The sequence below is a fragment of the Gossypium hirsutum genome, chromosome A05 (genome assembly GCF_007990345.1).
Source record: "Gossypium hirsutum isolate 1008001.06 chromosome A05, Gossypium_hirsutum_v2.1, whole genome shotgun sequence".
NCBI lineage: Eukaryota > Viridiplantae > Streptophyta > Magnoliopsida > Malvales > Malvaceae > Gossypium > Gossypium hirsutum.
This window is the reverse complement of record NC_053428.1, coordinates 8723945-8743947: the sequence shown is the minus strand read 5'-3', so window position 1 is coordinate 8743947 and position 20003 is coordinate 8723945. Positions and strand designations below refer to the sequence as shown.

The 20003-nt window shown below is 33.1% G+C and overlaps 3 protein-coding genes and 1 long non-coding RNA gene across 5 annotated transcripts; 2 read left to right on the top strand and 2 right to left on the bottom strand.

The window, feature by feature from the left end:
* Positions 1–284: 284 nt before the first annotated feature.
* LOC121229303 (17.3 kDa class I heat shock protein) lies at positions 285–2382 on the bottom strand. Its single transcript, XM_041113207.1, has 2 exons — positions 1898–2382; positions 285–1747 (listed from the first exon to the last, which is right to left on the bottom strand). Exon 2 carries the CDS (start codon positions 955–957, stop codon positions 487–489), a length of 471 nt encoding a protein of 156 aa, XP_040969141.1. The 5' UTR covers positions 958–1747; positions 1898–2382; the 3' UTR covers positions 285–486.
* A 5140-nt stretch (positions 2383–7522) lies between these two features.
* Positions 7523–8175, bottom strand: LOC121229302 (uncharacterized). Its single transcript, XR_005927034.1, has 2 exons — positions 7855–8175; positions 7523–7743 (listed from the first exon to the last, which is right to left on the bottom strand). It is a non-coding gene; the product is annotated as an uncharacterized lncRNA (long non-coding RNA).
* LOC107959157 (uncharacterized) lies at positions 7957–12715 on the top strand. 2 transcript variants are annotated; one of them, XM_016895150.2, is made up of 3 exons: positions 7957–8175; positions 9435–12024; positions 12124–12715. In XM_016895150.2, exons 2-3 carry the CDS (start codon positions 9577–9579, stop codon positions 12418–12420), a joined length of 2745 nt encoding a protein of 914 aa, XP_016750639.2. In that variant the 5' UTR covers positions 7957–8175; positions 9435–9576; the 3' UTR covers positions 12421–12715. The 2 variants fall into 2 exon arrangements, with proteins under 2 accessions (XP_016750639.2, XP_040969140.1); XM_041113206.1 differs by lacking the exon at positions 7957–8175 and adding an exon at positions 8621–8706.
* Positions 12716–16191: 3476 nt separating this feature from the next.
* LOC107959158 (serine/threonine-protein kinase BSK5) lies at positions 16192–19743 on the top strand. Its single transcript, XM_041113205.1, has 10 exons — positions 16192–16581; positions 16700–16908; positions 17018–17153; positions 17378–17511; positions 17622–17727; positions 17867–17952; positions 18096–18284; positions 18529–18693; positions 19042–19155; positions 19268–19743. Exons 1-10 carry the CDS (start codon positions 16500–16502, stop codon positions 19508–19510), a joined length of 1464 nt encoding a protein of 487 aa, XP_040969139.1. The 5' UTR covers positions 16192–16499; the 3' UTR covers positions 19511–19743.
* Positions 19744–20003: the final 260 nt, after the last annotated feature.

Here is a 20003-nt window from a genome sequence, read left to right as displayed (position 1 = left end):
GCAAGTTATTCCTGAAGATTTCACAATGAGGTTACTGAAGAAAAAGGACTAACAGTGAAATGTGCACCCCACAGTGTCGACTCTTAAAGCAATGGCAGATTTTCTTTTTGGAGCCACTGCCGCTGGAACTCAACCCCGGAAAATATTTGCGCGAGTTGGATTTGTTTATCAGCAACTTTTCGGAGACTATCGAAGGGGAAAAGGTCATAAGAAAGTTTATAAAGGGCATAAGTCAAGGCATAAGGTATTCAATCTGAGAAAAAACAGAACTTCGCAAACAGATGTATAAAATTGAGATATTTATTTTGATTACAGATACATAAAAGACCAAACTACAAAACGAAGACCATTACAAATCACAACGTTATTTAAAACTTTTATACATACATACGTAAACACACATATAGTATAGATCGCGCATAGTGGGAACTGAACTCTGATCTGGCAGTGTTAAAAGACACGGTTTAGAAACCAAAGTTCAATCGTTTAGCCAGAAATGTCAATAGCCTTGACATCGGGCTTTTTCACTTCCAGTTTGGGAACAGTGACAGTAAGCACACCATTTTCCATGGAAGCCTTGATCTGATCCATCTTAGCATTCTCAGGCAACCTGAACCTCCTCATAAACTTCCCACTGCTACGTTCCACGCGATGCCATGTGTCATTCTTGTCTTCCTTCTCCATGTTCCTCTCTCCGCTTATCTGAAGCACCCTGTCATCTTCAACCTCCACTTTGACCTCTTCTTTCTTAAGCCCCGGAACATCAGCCTTGAACACGTGCGCTTCTGGGGTTTCTTTCCAGTCAATTCGGGTATTCACAAACGCTGAGGTTTCCGGGGTTTGTGAGGTGAGTGAAGAAGAAAGGGGGAAGTCCTTGAAAGGATCCCATACATCAAGAGAGAAAGGATCAAAGACATTGCTGCGGCGGCTGCCATAAAAGCTTGGAATCATAGCCATTTTCACAATAGAAAACTGGGATTAACAGGAAAATTGGATTATGATATTTTGGGAGATTGAGAGACTCGTCTTGGTTTTTGTATGCTTTGCTTGTCTGAATACTTAAGAGCACCTGGAGTGGGGTTTTTATAGGACTTGAGGAAAATTCTAGTCGTCTCAAGATTTTTTCTTTTCCTTTTTCTTGGTTGTTTTCTTCAGAATTCTAGTGTTGAGAAGATTATTCTATTTTAGGTTTAAATAATTTTCTAGGACATTTATCCACACGCCTGTTCCAATGACAAGACTAGATCACTTCTATTCTGGGACATTCCTGAATTTTCATTTTCTCTATGGGCTTTTTAAACAGATAAATGGAAGACTTGAGCCTAAATAAAAACTGAAATGACCTTCATTTGAAGTCCTTCTAAGTATATCAATCAAACTGGGCTTGGACCTTGGGTTTACACCATATTTCAGCTTCATCGTCGTCCATGTGAAGTGGGTAGATAGATGAGAACGTTGTCATTAGGTCCATCCACTGAATGAGGAAAATCCAAGTTTATACTTATTATCACGTTGATGAGGTTTGTAGTTGCTGCTGCATGTGTAGACAAAGTTTGTCGATTCTTTGATGAAGCAAATAAGAGGCCAGCAAGAACATCGGTGGGATTTCCCTCACTAATGTGTCTGAACATCTCTGTTCGATATGCCTTCCCTTCCTCGAGAACTTGCCACCTGTCTACTCCGGCAATGCCACGTTGCAATTTTTGTTCTCAACAATCCTCATTCTTTAGTCCTGGGGTAAGTCGACCTTCAACACAAGGGTTTCAAGTGTCTGTTCTCAGTCAGCGTGAAAGAGTTGACCAAGGCAGAGTTTTCTCGGGAAAATATTTATAAATTTCTGAAGCCAAACAAAAGGTACTTTATTATTTAATGATAAACCAGCAGGATGAAAACTTACTACTTAAGCTTCCAAACCATTGTTTCAGTGTCCACACCTGGAATGAAACATTTTCACTCGTTAAAAAAGACACAAAGACAAAAACATAATTCAAGTACAGGGCAAAACCTGCTCTTTGAACTTAGAAAATTTTGTTCCCACACGTATTCACGTGTTTCTTCTTTTTTTCTTCTAAGTTCTGTACACATTCACATGTTTTTTGATAGTGCTAAAGAAATTATTTTAATCAAATCATAAAGCAAATATAATGAGAAGCCAAGTTAGAGATAAAATTATAACATTTATGAGTTTAAAAGCTGAAAATAAAAGAAATTGAAATATTAATAGTTAGAAAGGGCCAAAAATGTAAATTAATTCATTAATCAAAAGACAGGGTCAACAAAGAATAAATGCAAGAAGTGTTTGCGAGGCTGAAACTGTTGAAGCCATTAATTAAATGGGAGAAAATGGAATAATGTAGAGCCGGAAAAATGGCGACGATCCTTGTCTTCTATTATTCTATTTCCACACTGTTTTTGTGAAGGGAAGGGAAGGGTGAGGATGCTTCGATTTTCGAACACACATGGGCCAGTGTCGGTGAATTTTTCTTTTCTTCATTTGGTGGCCTCACCTAAATAAAATATTATTTTTTTTCAGAGATTCACGTGAAGATGATTATCATCAACTGCAATCATAAAATGCGCGATCACCATCATCATCCTTCCCAACCCAATATCATCTACGGATCTCTTTTATATAAGATTGAGTAAAATTATTTTAAGTTAATTAAATATTATTTTATTATTTTAAGTTGATTTGATTTATTTTTTAATTGAGTTAAAGTAAAATAGAATTTGAATTAATTTAAATTGAATTGAATTAACTGAAATTATTTAAGTTAAATTAAAAATATTAAAAATATTTTATTAAAATATAATTATTTTCACACTAGCATATAAATTTGAAATATATAATTTTAAAATATTTTTAAAATAAGTAATAAAAATAAAATATTTTAATATGATAAATTTGAATCATTAATTAACTTATTTATATCTTACAATTATTATTTTAGAACTTTTTGAAATTTAAACTTTCTTTGTATATTTTTTAAAATTTTTAAAGAAATTATATTTTTAAAATATAAAATTTGAAATTCTTTTAATTATTTTAAATTTATGAAATTTTTTTGTATTTTTGTTGAGAGCGAGACAAATTTGCTTATTTTAAAATTTGTCAGGACCAAAAAGATATTTACACCAATCTATTATTCAAATTATTAAGGTTATTCGAATTATAAAATTTAACTTAACTTAAATTCAAAACTCAAATAATTAAATTTGATTAACTCAAAAATATTTTTAAAAAATCAATTTTTTCGAACCGAAATAAATTTTACTCAACCGTACTTTTACTTCTCCAACTTTACTTAAGCATCACGAATTATTCTTTTTAATTGAAAATTATTGTTAATATGAAAACATAAAGTTTATTAATTATATTATTTGAATTTTGTACTGCATGTCAACTATATATTTAATTTTTGAAGTACTATAAAAATCAAAACCTTTGATCAATAAATATATCATAAAAAATGCAAAGCAAAACAATCCTATAAAATATGTACCTATATTTCATATTTACACTACACCTATCTTATTTAGAGTTATTTTTGTTTGACTCAGATTATATTTTAGTTATTTATATTTAGAATGTTATGTTTTAGTCACTTACATTATAGTTTTATTATGAAGTGATTATTCTACCGTTAAGCTCCGTTAATGACAGTTTTACGTAGCAATACAAATAAGTTTTAAATGCCAACTTGAATATTTAATTGTTGGGAAAATTAATTGATATATTTGTGGTTTTGGATGATCATAAGCTCCTCCCATCATCATCTCCTAGGCTGTAAAAGGGAAAAAAGAAAAAAAGGGATCATATGGGAATAACTTATCCCTTTTTAAGGATGTCTTAGTGTTTTATTTAAGCTTGTGTAGTCAGTTGACGCTTAAAGAGCTACATGTGCACACCAATAAGGAACTATAACATGGCAGTTAGAACAAATATTTAAAGTAATGTTTCTTTTTCCAATTAAATCTCTGGTTAGACTTTAATTTTTGTTATAAGAGAATCTTTCCTCCTCCTCCTCCTCCTCCTCCATTTTTTTTTTACAAATATTTGCTAATACAGGTATTTAAAATAGAGAAAATATATTTTATATTACTATAAAATTAAAAACATGTCACATTCATTTAAATCATGCATGTAAATTTTAAATAAATTAAAAATGTTTAACTATTTATTTTAGCTAAATGAAATTAACCTATAAATATATATTAATAAAATTAATATTCTTTATTAATATGATAAAATATAATAGATTAATTCAAAAATTTACAAAACATATATTAATACAAAATAATTTTTCATTATTTTTAGATGATAAGTAGGGGCGAATCTAGAAAAACTTACAGGAGGGCCAGAATTAACTTATATATTTTTTAGAGGTCAAAATATAAATTTATCATATATCAATTTATGATTTCATCCTCTCTCTTTTTTTTTAAGAATTAAACATATTTTTTTTCATTTTTAAACTCAAAATACAATTTTATGATATATACAAGTTTATAATTTAGTAAATTTAGCATAATTGCAATTATTCTTTTTTTTTTTAATATAAAACTTAAACAACCAATCTAAGATAACATCAGCAGCTAATGTGCTCTATCTGTGACTAGCAAAGATTATCGAATGCCATCCACCAAAAATTCTCTTACATATCTAGGGGGTTCCTCCAAAATAACCAATTGATCCATCATGCCACCATCTGCCTTCGCGATGCAACCAGCAACTTTGTTGACCTCCCCCTGAATATGTATGAACGTAACTTCCAGAGGTTTCAAACACAACCCACGGATGCCTCTAATTTTACTAACATTACTCATTGATGCCCAACCACTTCAAATGAATTCAATCAATATAGCATTATCACATTCTAATTCAATTTGCCTGAAACCCCGATCCCAAGCCAACTTCAAACCTTCTAGAACAACTTCGGCTTCTACCTGTAAGATATCAATCAACCCAACTGTCATTTTGAAACCCACCAACCAGAAACCGCTAGGCCCTCTCACCACCCCTTCGATCGCCGCCTTTAGAATTTACCTTGCCATCGAACTATCAACATTAACTTAGCCCATTGTACCTCGAGTAATTGCCAACTTCTTATTGTCATAGATGTACAAGCCCATTGTTTAGCTAATTCTTTAGTCCCCAAAGATTTTGCCCATATCCTTATGAAATTGATAAGTTCAAAAATACTTCTATTAAAAGGACAGAAAATAAAACCATTTCTATTCTTCCAAATAAACCAACAGATAATAGAATAGAAGGCAACAAATTATCTTCATTCCTAATATTCCATAACAGCCACCTCTCCCCTGGTAATTATCCATCTTTTTAAGAACTAGCGCCCACCTGCACCTTAATATTTGTCCCTACTTATAATTGAGTTACCACTAAATTTGAGTAAAAAACCAAAAGGAAAATTCGAGTCACAATCTATACTCATTTGATGTGTGAATAAAACTATCTATATGTATAAATATAATTATAATTACAAACAATATCTATTTAAATAACGTAACTAAATATTCTTGAGAAATTAAAACTAAAATAAAGCCATCACAAACGTTGATATTTATTTATTTTTTAAATTTAATTTTGTTTCATATCTCCCATAAGACTATATACATATGTGTGTGTGCTGTATATGTAACTTAAAATTGTATTGTTTTGGGTGGTTTGACTAAATTCTCTTAATTTCCTTACAGACCCTACCACCTAATATTCCCTCATGAGAGAACCTCAATCATTTGAATATAAATCTTGCAACTTGTTCAGTGATTCGGTCCGACGAGTTGCACAAAATTGTGAATTTGCTGTTAGATCAATTTGACTCGTGTTTGATCATGCAAAATAACTTCCAAAAACATGAATGCTTAAATATTAAAACCAATTGCTTTTTTTAGTCATAACAAATATATGATTTTTTTTAATTGAAAAGAAACATCTTAAATAGCATAAAAAAACATTTTAATTTGTCTTAACTTACATGTAATTATAGTTAAAATTATTATCAGATAATTGTTTGACATGAATTTAAATCGTGTGATCTTAAAAATTATAAAAAAAACATTTTAATTTAAATTTTGTCATATATAAATATATATTTGAATACATTTTAATTATTAATTTAATTTATATTTATATTCACTCAAATACATTTTTTAAAGTTTTACTTCTAACTGAAAAAAGTATGTTTGATTTTAAAATAATTTAATTAAAATAAATTGAATCGATTGACTACAAAAATAAATTAAATGTTTTTCACTTCTATCAATGTATTAATTAATGAATTAATATTTAGCACATTAACAATGTATTATTTTTATTCTACAATCAACTTTAAAAAATATTACGTGTCTCTTTTTTAAATAATAATAAATTAATAATTCATGTAATATAAATTTTAATACATGTATAGTCTGAAATTATTCATATCATTTTTTATTATCATTATATTTTAATTAATTTTCATAGACATGTAAAATTTATAAATGATGAAAATATTCTTGCATATTCCTTTTTACTACTTTAAGCTTTGGAGCGGAAGTGGAGACTTTTGAAAACAGGCGCGGGATCAAAAGCATGGCATCTTTTTTCTTTCTTGTAGATAATCATAGTATGGCACGAATAAAGTAAATGATATTTGCATGTTTCAAATTATAATTAACATTCATAGTGAGTATTGGGGCTTCATTTACAGGGAATCCCATGCAATATTTCTAAAAAGGAACTCCCACTTTTTTTCGCGCTTTAAAATGTTTCAATAACTTCAAAACCTATTTATTTATTTATTTTTAAATTTTTGAACTCATATTATTGCCTTATTTATTCAAACTAATTAATTAATATTTTTTTTACATATAAAAAAATAGAATAATTTTTTTTATCGAAATCCAAAAGATAAGCGCGAAATAAGACAATCAGAATCATGAAGAAATCACGGTATCTTGAATAAACTAAATGAGTTTTTATTTTCTAAATTATAATACTATTATTATGTAGTTATTTTTTAAAATTCAAGGTTAAAGAGATTTGAACCTGATAACTTTTTTCATATACTTATTTTTTTTTTTTGGTTTTTGAATTTGGTAATTGTTTTCGCATTAAGATATGACTTTTTTTTTATCTATGTTAGTCCTTAAAAAACTTGATATTTAAAGTTTAATGTGAGAATAATTGTCAAGTTCAGGGTTTAATTTAGACAAAAAAATTTCAAGCTTCAACGTAAAAAAAAAGTTGTCAAATTTAAGCTCCAATATGAGAATAATTGTCAAATTTAAAAATTAATTTTAATAAAAAATTAAGACCTCAATATAAAAAATATTGTCAAGTTTAAGTCTTAAATAATGATTTAGCACTAAAGTTTATTTATAGTAATATTTATTATTTTAAAAATAAATGAGGTTTTTTCATCAAATTATCAATTAAACTATTGTTGGATTTGTTTGACTTGCAATAATAATTCAGTAAAAATATATATATATATATAGATTTTTATATTGTGCATCAAAAAGATGAATATTTTTATATAATACACTCTGTAAAGTAGGGACCACCGTACATGACCTTCTCCACCCCCGGTCTTTCTGGTCTGATCAGCTGAATTGACAATTGTTCCTAAAATCTTTTATTTTCGACCGTCCGATCAAGTAAAGAGGACTTAACTTTCCATAAACCCTAATACAAACAATTCCCCTCGCGTAACTCTCTGCCCTCTCACTTTGACTCAATCACTTCATGCAGAACAAAAACCGAAAACAACAAAAGGAAAAGGAAAAATAAATAAATAAATGACCTCCAGCAATTAAATAAAAAAAACAATTAAAAAATTTCTATCATTTTACCTTTCGTTTATGGGGCCTTTCTCTTTCTCTCTCTTGGCAGCGACTTTGAGCTTTTTGTTACCTGAAAAGCTAAAGAGGAATTGGGATTTGTTGTTTTAAAGCTCTTTTTTTTTAACGAGGAGATTCATCATTGCTTTAAGCGTTTAATGATTTTATCTCTCTCTCTTTTTCACCTCTGATCCTCTGTTTTTTCGTTAGTTTTCTTCTTATTTCACTGTCCAATGTGCCGCCGACACGAGGTTCTCCTTCTTCTTCCTCGAGGCCTTCACGTTTTCCGTTAGTGACCGCCCGTTTCGTTCTGCATTTCCTGTATTCAGACTGGTAAGTTTCTTCCTCTCACACTCACTCTGACTAGAAAGTTTTGAATGCTTGAAACTTCAACAAGGATTTGTTTCTTTTTTTCTCCCTCTCACGTCTGCAATCTAATTTTTATAAGCACTGAAACTATGACGTGAATTGTACTTTTCCAAAAAAAAAGAAAAAGAGAAGAGATTGTGTTTTAATAATTTGATGGAGTAAACGAGGCTTTTACTGTTTCGAAATTTGAAAAGAAAAATGATTGCGCCCGTTATTTTGCTTAAGCTTAAGGCGATCTTGTCGTTTCCATTGAACTTAAGCGGATTTGAATTTTGATGATGACTCATCATATGTACATTATCCGACGGATAGCTTTCATTATCTTTTGTTTTGTTTGTTCTTCTGGACCACTCACTCTCGATTTCTATACTAACTATATATCAAGGTTCTCTGGTTTTGTTTTCAATCTCGTCTTACCCATATGCTATTAATTTTGTTAACTTTTGAGTTCTGAAAAAGTTTAGAATTTTCATTTCTTTTGCTAATTTGAAACCTGTAAGCGGAAAATTTTCAATTGAGGTGTATTTTGCAGTAAATTTGTTACTTTGGGAGCGGTTTGAGGCTTTTGAGCTGTGTTTATTGAGAATTAGTACTAACTAGATAATCTGGAAAATTCTGAAGAAAAAAGAATTCATGGCTTTTACGTTTTAGTTAGGAATCATGGAATTTTGCAATCGATTTAACGCTGCTCCCGAGCATAGTTGAATTTCACTTAAAATTAGTAGTAAATTTTAGAACTACACTGCTTATTGCTTACTTTATAAAAGATATTACTTGTGAAGCAAGTTTATGATTTGATTGGTTCGTTGTTGCAATTTTTAATTTTGTAATGATAATGATTGGGATTGGGATGTTTCCCTTGCATCACTTACGTATGGGGATTTGGTTGTCGCCTCATGTGCACTTATATCAAAAGTATCGTCCTCTTTGAGCATTCGCAGACCCCTCAAGCCTTTGTCACATGAAGACGACCATCTCTAAGTTTGATACAATTGGGATTTTTGCTTAATGGGATATCTCACAACGTCACCATTGGTTAAGAATTAAATGAATCAATGCTTGCCGCTATAGGAATTGTGTTCTCTTGTTTGCTCCAATTGCCGAATCATAAGCTCTCACTTGTTTCGAGAACCTTATGCTACTATGCATGTGATACACTTGTTGTTTTCAGTTTCTGATAGGATTGTAACATTGTTTTCCAATGCTTATTTTCATCTCCACAGGTGCCTGCATCAATGTGAAAGGAGTCAAAAGTGTTCAGCTAAAAGGATCTGGAATGATTAAGACCTATCCAACCTATGGAACGCCATTTAGAGCTCAAGTGAAATTTAAGAGATTTAATCCTTTGGAATTTCTGTGAAGACAATGTTGCCCCAAGCTAGCTATAGGGCAAACATGCAAGCCAGATTTAAACCTGAAAAGCCTAATTTGTCATATGCTGATCTTCATCAAAAGATTGCTGACGGTGGAAAAGGGGTGTCAGTTGAATCTTCATTGAAGTACAAAAAACAAAATGCTGATATCAAGGCAAATGAAGAAGATGAGCTTGTGAAGTATATGTCAAAGCTACCAAGTTACCTGGAGAGAGGAGTGAACCCCCAAGAAAATGTTTTAAATGTTGGGGTCCTTGAGTGGGGGCGCCTTGAAAAATGGCAATGTAGCCATAAACAGATCTTACATAGAAGTAGTATCTCTTCCCCCAGCAGCAACACATCTTCCTCGTTTTTAACAGATGAATCATCAGCACTTTCCAGCATAGGTCATAGTTCATCTCCTGCCCGTCAAAGGTTACGACGGCCTTCACTGCAATCTCATCTGATGTCAGACTCCGTAGAAGGCCATTTTCCATTTGACAAACCTACCAGGGAAACTACTGGAAAGTTTCAAGATCCCAAGGCTTCCGAGTGCAGCAGCTTCAATGCTTGGGGAAAGTTCCTGAGAGAAGATAAATCTTTTTGCAAGACTAATCCACGATTCAAGCTTGAAAAATGCATGAGAAGAGAAATGGTCCCAAAGATTGATTCAGCGGGTTCAACTGTGCCAAATGGGGTAAAAGATAATGTGGCATCATATGACAAGGTGAAAATGAAGAACCAAGTTGGTGAAGTTATGAAGAAAGCTGAGAAGTTACAAGAAGTTCTTCCAATTGGGGCTAAACTAGATGTTGCTGAAAAAGGAAATGCAGTTGTCTTCCTTTTGCCAAGAGATTTCCCCAAAACGAATCATTCAGGAGCAGGCAATCTTTCTAATTTAACAATGAATTCAAGTAAAAAAAGAGCAGAACCTAGTCAGAGGACATTCCTTGAAACATCTAAAGAGGTCCATCATGCAGCAGTCAGCTCCAATTTCCATCTTTCAGGCCTATTGCCTTGTGAGCTTGATGGCAGTAGACATCCCCAGATTAAAGTGACAGGTTTAGATGCAAATGGTAACAACGTAATATCAGAAAGATCTCGTTCTGTGCCTCGTGCGACAAGGATTGAAAGTAATTCTTCAAGAAGCAGAAATCTAGAGGAGAGAAAGCCAAATGCAACGTTGGTAAAGACTTTTGCAAATGAGGCTTGCAGAGGATCAGACCCGAAAGGAAGCAAGGTTGCTTCTGAAAAAGTACGAAGCACTTCACCTTTCCGTCGTTTTAGCTTCAGCATAGGCAAGACAGGCAAAATTTCTGGGTCTAAAGAGGGTTCTTCTATACCTCAGGCAGGCTTAACTTGTAGTTCTGGAAAATCTGATTTACAGAATCCAGTTTCTTCTGGTGTTGATACTTCTTGTAGTGACAAGCTCAATGCTAAAAGCAGAGCCAAGTCCAGCCCTTTGAGAAGACTATTAGACCCACTTCTGAAACCAAAGGCAGTTAACTGTCGCAATTTTACCAACCAATTACAGGACTCAATATTAGCAGAAGGTGCTTGTAAATCATCAGAACAGCTAAGACATTCAGCCTTGTCCATGCAGTCGGCCAAAGTGAAATCAGACACAGCCAGCCATTGCACAATAAATGCAAATGATTCGGCACAAAGCAAAAAGAATGAATCTTCACCAGTTCAAGCTCTTCTCAGAGTTCAAGTTAAGAATGGGTTGCCTTTGTTCACATTTGCCGTGGATAATGAGAGTAACATTCTTGCAGCTACATTGAAGATGCTGAGTGCCTCAGGGAAGGGTGATTATGGGTGCATTTACACATTCTTTGCCATTCAAGAAATCAGGAAAAAGAATGGACGGTGGATAAATCAGGGCAAAGGCAAAGGTCAGGATTATGTCCCAAATGTTGTTGCCCAGATGAAGGTCTCTGGTTCAGAGTTTTCTCATTTTTCCAGGCCATATGTGGATCAGTTTAGCATCAGAGAATTTGTTCTTCTTACCTTGGATGTAGAACAGGAAAATCCACAAGCATCAGATTTCCAGCCAAACGATGAGCAGGCAGCTATTGTTGTCAAGATCCCAAAAAGGAACAAAAGAAGCTCAATCAGAGATGGGTATCTGATTGATAAGCATAATAACTTGCATGAGGCTGCATTGAAAGAGTGTCTGCCGGAGGCGAAACCAGATTTTGATTCTGGGAAAAAGTGTCCATTTATGGGCAGTCAAGACATTAGTCCTACGGTCATACTTCCAAGTGGTGTACACAGCCTGCCAAATAAAGGAGAACCTTCATCACTGATCCAACGATGGAAATCAGGAGGAGCATGTGACTGTGGTGGTTGGGATTTAGGTTGCAAACTTCGGATTCTTTCTAATAACAGCCAATTCAGCCAGTGGTCTAGTTCGTTGAAAGGTTCTTCAGTCTCTAATCAGTTTGAACTTTTCTTTCAGGTATGATCATAGATCTTGTGTCATGTAAACTAAAATAGACACTGTATTTTATTGAAAATGTCAGCTGACTTCTCTTTATGTTCTAATAATAACTAACAGGGAGGAGAGCAAGACAAGAAGCCGTTTTTCAGCTTGGCCCCTTTCAGAGATGGAATCTATTCAGTTGAGTTCAATTCTTCTCTTTCACATATGCAAGCATTCTCCATTTGTATAGCAGTCTGGGATAGTAGGAAACACTGTGAGCTTTCAGAATCAGAACCATTTACGTCTTCTCAAGAAAGAACTTTGGGGGAAACCATATTAAACGAGAGAATAAATGCCCCTAATCCTCTGCAAGGTGAGACTGCTGCTAGATATGTGCAATATCCCCCCGTTTCCCCGGTTGGAAGGGTCTAATTTCACACTACCAATGATATGATGTAATTAAATGAAAGATACAATTATATATATAATTTCTGGTTTGTTGGTTGGGTAATGCTCAGCGAGATCTCCATCACCTGTAAGGTTAAGAGTCGCCCAATGGAGAATAAGAAATGATGAACAAGGCTTGCTTGTAATAGTCGGGACCCCCTGCGAGCTTTGGATGTTAGTAGTTTGATATTACTTATTTAACAGAAGCAATATCAGCTGTAGTATGAGGAAAGTATTTTGATGATTGTAAGTGTGCATATAAAATCAAGTGATTATTATATCTGCTTTTCTCCTAACCCTTGAACTTCAACATGCTTCGATGGTACTTATGGTGCATTTATTAGTAGATGTCTCAAGAAGCAAACTCTAGGACAAGGTAAGTTCTCCATTTATAGAACTGCTATTGAAAAAACCCTTATTATGTTTCTGGGCTATTCTAGTGGAGCTTTTGTTTTCTTGTGGTATTGTAAAATAATAGTTTGGTAAAGGGAAAATGAAAAGGAAAGACAGAAATTTATTAAATGATAATTACTCTTTTTCAAGGCCAATTTCTTTTAACTCTTACCCATTTATGTAAATTAGTGAAAAATATATAAAAATAAAAAATGATGGCCACTTGAAATCAGGAAGGCAAGAACCAGAACTTTTTATTTATTTATTCTTTAAATTTCTGTTCTAAACCAGAAATTACTTAATGGGTAATTCTTTGGCGGCTAAAATTTCAGCAACAACTTGTCAGGCTTCGTAAAATGAACAAAAATTGGTTAAGATTTATCACAAAAGTTTCAATTAGGTAAACTGATAAAATATCAAATCGTCAGCACAAGCTGAATATAGCTTTAATGTAACATATTTATAACACCAAAAACAACAGATTCTAGTCTCTTTTATCAGTTACTGAGTTGAAATTGATTCAACACTCTTATTTATTTCAAATTCGATCAAAGAATTATTTCAAATTCGATTAAAGAATTGAGTATAGATCAATGAACCCGATTATTGTAATTGGTGGTAAAGAAGTGTATACCTGCGTACTTATAGAGGAAAAGCAGAAAATACTTGTATCCCCCCATCAGATTATCATGTTCGAAGATGAATCCAGAGAATCGATAATAAATTGAATAAAGCTGGAAGATTTTAGGGGCCATGGTACTTCGAAGGCCAAATTCAGGGCTTTAAAACTTTTTGAGCACAGTGACAAGATTAGGGTGCATGTGAGATGGGTTTCTTTTTTGGCAAATAGGAAGCTGGCATGTACCAATGATTCAATCGAACAATGCTTCTTTGTCTGATGTCCCACCATTGCCACCACCACCCTTTTCTTCTACAATTACATTATTATTAGTTGTTTTCTAAAAGAAGAAGTTTGTATATTCATTTTCTGTAAGGATATGAAATTGGAGACAACACTTGTTATATCACATGCTTTTCTTAGTACCCCTCACCATCAAAGCTACTGTTTCCCTTCCTTTTTTGATCCAATCTTGGTTGCTGCTAAGATATCTGATTTGCTTCCCCTGCCATTGTCAAAAAGTTTTGTTTTCCCTTAAGAGATAGTTGCAGTTTGCATGCACTTTTCTCTCTGAAATTGTGTTTTTAGTCCAAGTGCAGCCTAAAAAGCCTGTGATAAAGCTGTTTGCACCAACTTCACAACATTTTACACTGTTGCTTTATCCCTTAGCAATCACCCAGCAGAGATTAATTATCTTAAAATATTTCATATGAAAAATAAAACCTCGGGTTTAATCCAATTGGTTTTTATATTTAAGAACTGCTTTTGTTTTTGTTTTCTCATTTTCACGTTGGTTCTTTTGATAACTCATGTTTTGCATAAAGCACATACATGGCTGAGAGATGAAGACATGTTCCACTGTTGAACATGTTTTTGAAGTGGTCCTATCCTATGAATAAAACATTAAGTTTCCTTTCGTTTAAAAAAAAATTAAGATTGAAGATTACAGTATCAAAGGTTAAAAGGGAACACAGCTCTCATGCTCCCCAACTCCAAGAAAAACCACCATGTTTAACACTGTTGGAAAGTTGCCAAACAAATCCTGAGGGAGGATCTTTTGTGTCTGTGATGAAATTTTAGCAGAACAAAAAGAAAGCAACTTATTTTTAATATTTTGGGTTTTGCCCATTGCCAAGCTACCTTTGCTCGCTGCCCCATGTGGGCTTTTCTTTCTTATATAATTGTTTCTACTTTTTTCTTGTTCTTTATAAGTTTTGTATATCTGTTAGACTACAATCTTTCTTTCTTTGGTTTTTAATCAAGATATAGATATTTCTCTAAAGAAGAAAATATTTGACACGAAAGTAATTCATTTTTGTTTATAATCGAAATCAAACTCTTAATCACCATTAAGTAAACTTAATTTAAAATAAGAAAATGAAATCAATTTTCATATTTGCTTGCATCAAAATGTTCTAATATTAAATTAAAGAGTTAGTTAATAATGAATATTTTATTTATAGAGTAAGATTTAAAGGTTTATGTATAGAAATAAAGAACAACTTGGGTTGAAAGTATATTTGTTATGAAAAAAAGTTGCAGAGTGTGGTCATTAATAGATATTTGGGGCTCTGTTTTTCCTTTAAAAGTTGCTTTTAATATTTTGAACATAATCTGCAAAAAGGAAAAAAAGGTTTACCTGAATTCCTTGAGCTCATTTGATGTTATTATTATATCTAATCTCGTAATTAAAAATGGAAAAGCACACACAATTTCTAGACTCTATACTTTTATAGCAAGGACTCACTATTCCATATTCTAGATTATATAATTGGCCCCCAGCTATGCCCATTATTCTATTCATTTTTGCTTCAATTTCAAGCCCTTACTTATATCACTCATCATGTCATTTTTCTATTCATCACTTTAAAATGTCCAACACACACACACATAATGGCATTAGTTTAGTGGAAAATGTTTGATTACTATTTTCACATCTGCTATTTTTTTTACACAATATTTAAAATTCTATATAATATTTTTTTAATTTATAAATAGTAAGACAATGAAGTGCACTTGAATTTTTATACACTTATATTAACAATAATATTTATATCAATTAAATTAATTCTTAAATTAACTTTTTTTAATAATGAAATAAAATTTGAATTGTGTTGAATAAAGAAATAATAATGATATAGTAGAAAATAGGAGTGAAAAAAATGGCATAAATGATGAGGGGGACCAACAAGCCATATCTAATGTTTTACATCAACATCATAAAAGGCGAAGGAATTTCCAGCTTTTAATCCAAACAATTATTCACGCCAATTGTGACTTTCTGAAATGATTTAACACCTGTAATTATCAAATTAAATGTTATTTAAAAAGAAATATCTGTTGGATTTTCTGAAAAGGACATAGCTTTCTTTATTTATTAAAACCACCATATCCTTATTTATTTCAAAGTAAAGTGAACTATTGCTCATCTGGAATTCAACTGGATAAGTATTAAGATTGTTATATTTGATTAACTACTTTATTTAGTGAAATTAAATGTTAATAAACTCTCTTATTATTATTATTACAAAGATTTATCTAAAACATAAATAAATGTCTGTTTTAATTTTTTTTAATTCTCTTCTTTGACTTTGACTCCCCTTATTACTCTACTCTCCCCTTCACTTAGTTTATCCAAACACAGTCTCACAGTTATCAATTTCATTGGAGCGTGTAATCCACGCGATAAACAAAGACTGGGTTTAGAATTAAGGGGGGAAAAAGGGAAATTTTTTACTTGAAAACGAAAAAATAAGAAATGTAAAACGTAAGGAAACGAGAGAATGATGAGGTGGTGAAAAAGGAAAAATATTGTGAAAGCGAAGAAGAAACCTTGGATCCAAAAAGTTAAATGCTTTTTTTAATTTGTTTTTTAAAAAATTGTTTTCTCTTACTTTCTCTTACTTTTCCTCTCCTCTGTTTACTACTAGACTAGTACTAGCATTCTTCTACCTGTCTTTCACTCAAATTCCGTCTCGCTCAAAGCAAAGAAAGGCGAAAAGAAGCAACTTTTTTTTTTGGGAGTTAGGTTGAAAATTTGAAGTTTAAGCCAATGGGAGCTCGTTGCTCCAAACTTTCACTTTGCTGGTGGCCGTCAAATCTCAAGTCAAACCTCAACGACTCCTCCGATCTCGGTTAGTTAGTTGACTTGTTTCCATCACTTTCTCAGGAAATTTTTACACTGTACAAAATTTTCCTTGCCTCTTCTTTTTTACATGAATGGTAAAATCTTATTTGATTTCGTTACATCAGAGAATGGGGAGGAAGCGTTACCTGGATTCAGCGAGTACAGCTTGGACCAATTAAGAGCTGCCACAGCAGGTTTCTCAACGGACAACATTGTATCGGAGCATGGAGAAAAAGCTCCCAATGTAGTTTACCGAGGGACCCTCGACGAGGATCGTTTGATTGCTGTTAAACGCTTCAACAGATCGGCTTGGCCTGATCCTCGACAGTTCCTCGTATATATATACATTGACTTGTCCTTCACTGCAATTTATTTTTATTTTTGGTTGATTTGAGATTATTGAGTTTTTCTTTTCTCATTTTTTTTTGGTGGGGGTTTTATAGGAAGAAGCGAGAGCAGTTGGGCACTTAAGAAGCGATCGGTTGGCCAATTTGATTGGTTGTTGCTGTGAAGGAGATGAGAGATTGTTAGTAGCTGAGTTTATGCCTAATGAGACTCTCTCTAAGCATCTTTTCCACTGTAATTTTCACTCTTGCCTTTAGCTTTCTTCCCCTTTTCGTATTTCACACTATAGTTTATATGTACATATAATCTATAATCTATGGTTTGATTTTATTATAGTCTATCAAACCAGTATCAGTCTTATAGAATCTTCATTTCCTTCAATATATAGATTAAATACGCTGGTAATTGAAATCTTACTAATTATGCTATATGTTCTGTATTCTGTTGAAATGGTATAGGGGAAAATCAGCATATGAAATGGCCGATGAGGCTGAGAGTCGCATTATATCTAGCACAGGCACTTGAATATTGCAGTAGTAGACGGAGAGCGTTATACCATGACCTTAATGCTTATAGAATCTTGTTTGATCAGGTAATATCTTAATCTTTAGACCATCCATATTTGAACCTAGTGTCATACTGCATACATTGGCTTTCAGATTCATGTTTTATTGCTTAAAGCGATGGGTTACTTCTTTATAGGATGGTAATCCCAGACTCTCTAGCTTTGGCCTTATGAAGAACAGCAGAGACGGAAAAAGTTATAGTACAAACTTGGCTTTCACCCCTCCAGAATACCTAAGGACAGGTAAAGTACCATGCTAATACATAAAGTTTACGGAACTCTCATACAGGATGCAATGCAACACTTTTTCTATAGTATGAAGTATATATACATATATTGATGTCTCTTTGGCCGAATTAATGTATACACCTTAACATGGCAGGAAGGGTTATCCCGGAGAGTGTGGTTTACAGTTTTGGCACCCTTTTGCTTGATCTTCTCAGTGGCAAGCATATACCACCAAGCCATGTGAGTTCTCTTTTCTTGTCTTGTTTGAGATATTTTCTTACAGAAATTTAGCAAATTATTCAATTGTAGGTATCTATACTGCATCATAGCATGCCTTAGGAGATAATTTAAATGCTTAATGTTGGATTGTTATCATGCTGCAGGCACTGGACCTAATACGGGGAAAAAACTTTTTGATGCTGCTGGACTCATGCCTGGAGGGTCAATTTTCAAATGATGATGGAACTGAGTTAGTGCGGTTAGCTTCACGCTGTTTGCAGTATGAACCTCGTGAGAGGCCAAATGTGAAATCTCTTGTAACTGCTCTTACCCCACTTCAGAAAGAAACCGAGGTATACTCGCATTTTTCTCCACTATGGTATCTATTTTCTTATCTTCAACTGTTATTAGTCTATACAAAAAATATTAGTACCTTGTTAGTTATCTCTTCTAGATTTTACCAAGAATTGAATTTCTGCGACTGATCAGAACATTGTAATTTTGTATGGAACTTACTAATAGCTTGAAATTTTTATTTAACTTTCTGAAACATTGAGCGCTGAATTGTTACCTTTTTTACTTCCTCTTATTTATCAGGTACCGTCACATGTTTTGATGGGCATTCCACATGGAACGGCATCTTCAAAGCAAACAATGGTACTAACACCTTTGGGAGAAGCCTGCTCAAGAATGGATCTTACTGCAATACACGAAATATTAGAGAAGATCGGATACAAAGATGATGAGGGGATTGCAAATGAGGTCAGCAATTTTTACATTTTATATTGTTTCAAATCTTGAAATGAAAAAAAAAATAAAATTACATGTATAGATTCAAAAGAAGGCCTTAACTTTGCTTTGGTGGTCTAGAATAAAAGCTAGCTGATAGCATCATTGGTGCATTTTCAAGAAATACTAGCAAGTTAATTAGACATCAACCACATGAAAATCATGTTTCCTAGTACATCTTCATTGTTCGAACCCTGCCATAAGAACAGAAATGCTTTGATTACTTCCCTACCACTATCAACATCATCTCAGCAAACTTGTGACATGGATCATCTTTTAAAGTTCTTTATGCTAACCGGTGTTGAATTTTGCTGCTTCTAGCTTTCTTTCCAAATGTGGACAGATCAAATACAGGAGACTCTGAATTCCAAAAAACGTGGAGATACTGCTTTCCGAGCAAAAGATTTTGGAACAGCCATTGAATGCTACACTCATGTAAGCCTTTTGTTTTGGCAATGCCCGGTCAAATTCCTTGGTACCTTGAGATAAGATTTCAACCCATAATAAGCTTAATGGTTGTTTAATTTAATTTGCCTTTTGTGTACAGTTCATTGATGGGGGCACGATGATATCACCAACCGTGTTTGCTAGACGCTGCTTATGCTACTTGATGAACAACATGGCACAAGAAGCACTTGGAGATGCTATGCAAGCACAGGAAATATCTCCAGAGTGGCCGACAGCATTTTATCTCCAAGCTGCCGCCCTGTTTAGCCTTGGGATGGACAACGATGCACAGGAAACCATGAAAGATGGTACGAATTTGGAAGCCAAAAAACATAGAAACTGAAAGCTCATACCCTTTTTTTTTTTTTTTTGCCTTTTTAACTTCTAAATAGCTCATCTTGTATCTTCCTGTCATATTTCCCCCCACCCCTTCGGTCTACTGTTAATGTGATCTCAGCACCACAGTTGTTGTAACGTTCATAGTCTGGTTTTGGTGTTTTGTTTTGTTGTCTTTTATTTCACGCATTCCCAACACTTTATTTTAAGATGATAACCACAACGAATGTTTCATTTTTCTCTTTTTGAGTTTGACTTCAAGGAAATGTGCCTCACCTCTCTCTCTAATTATTTCATTAAAACATTAATTGAAGACCATTTTCATTAGCAGGGAAGTTTAGTGATACATGAACTTCACCAGTTAGGTATAATTCAATTCCACATAATAATTTTGAACACAATAGGAACTTCATGAAATGTTTGAAAGATCAATTTAATCCTTCTTATGTAAACTTACCAATACTCGTATTTTGTGCTCATATCATGTCATTATTTTATTT

Excerpts from the sequence above, each read along its gene's own strand:
- LOC121229303 (XM_041113207.1), bottom strand. The coding sequence starts at position 957 with ATGGCTATGATTCCAAGCTTTTATGGCAGCCGCCGCAGCAATGTCTTT.
- LOC107959157 (XM_016895150.2), top strand. The coding sequence starts at position 9,577 with ATGTTGCCCCAAGCTAGCTATAGGGCAAACATGCAAGCCAGATTTAAA. Across the intron at positions 12,025-12,123 it reads AGTTTGAACTTTTCTTTCAG|GGAGGAGAGCAAGACAAGAA; the intron begins GTATGATCATAG and ends AATAACTAACAG.
- LOC107959158 (XM_041113205.1), top strand. The coding sequence starts at position 16,500 with ATGGGAGCTCGTTGCTCCAAACTTTCACTTTGCTGGTGGCCGTCAAAT. Across the intron at positions 16,909-17,017 it reads CTGATCCTCGACAGTTCCTC|GAAGAAGCGAGAGCAGTTGG; the intron begins GTATATATATAC and ends GGGGTTTTATAG. Across the intron at positions 17,728-17,866 it reads TCCAGAATACCTAAGGACAG|GAAGGGTTATCCCGGAGAGT; the intron begins GTAAAGTACCAT and ends TTAACATGGCAG.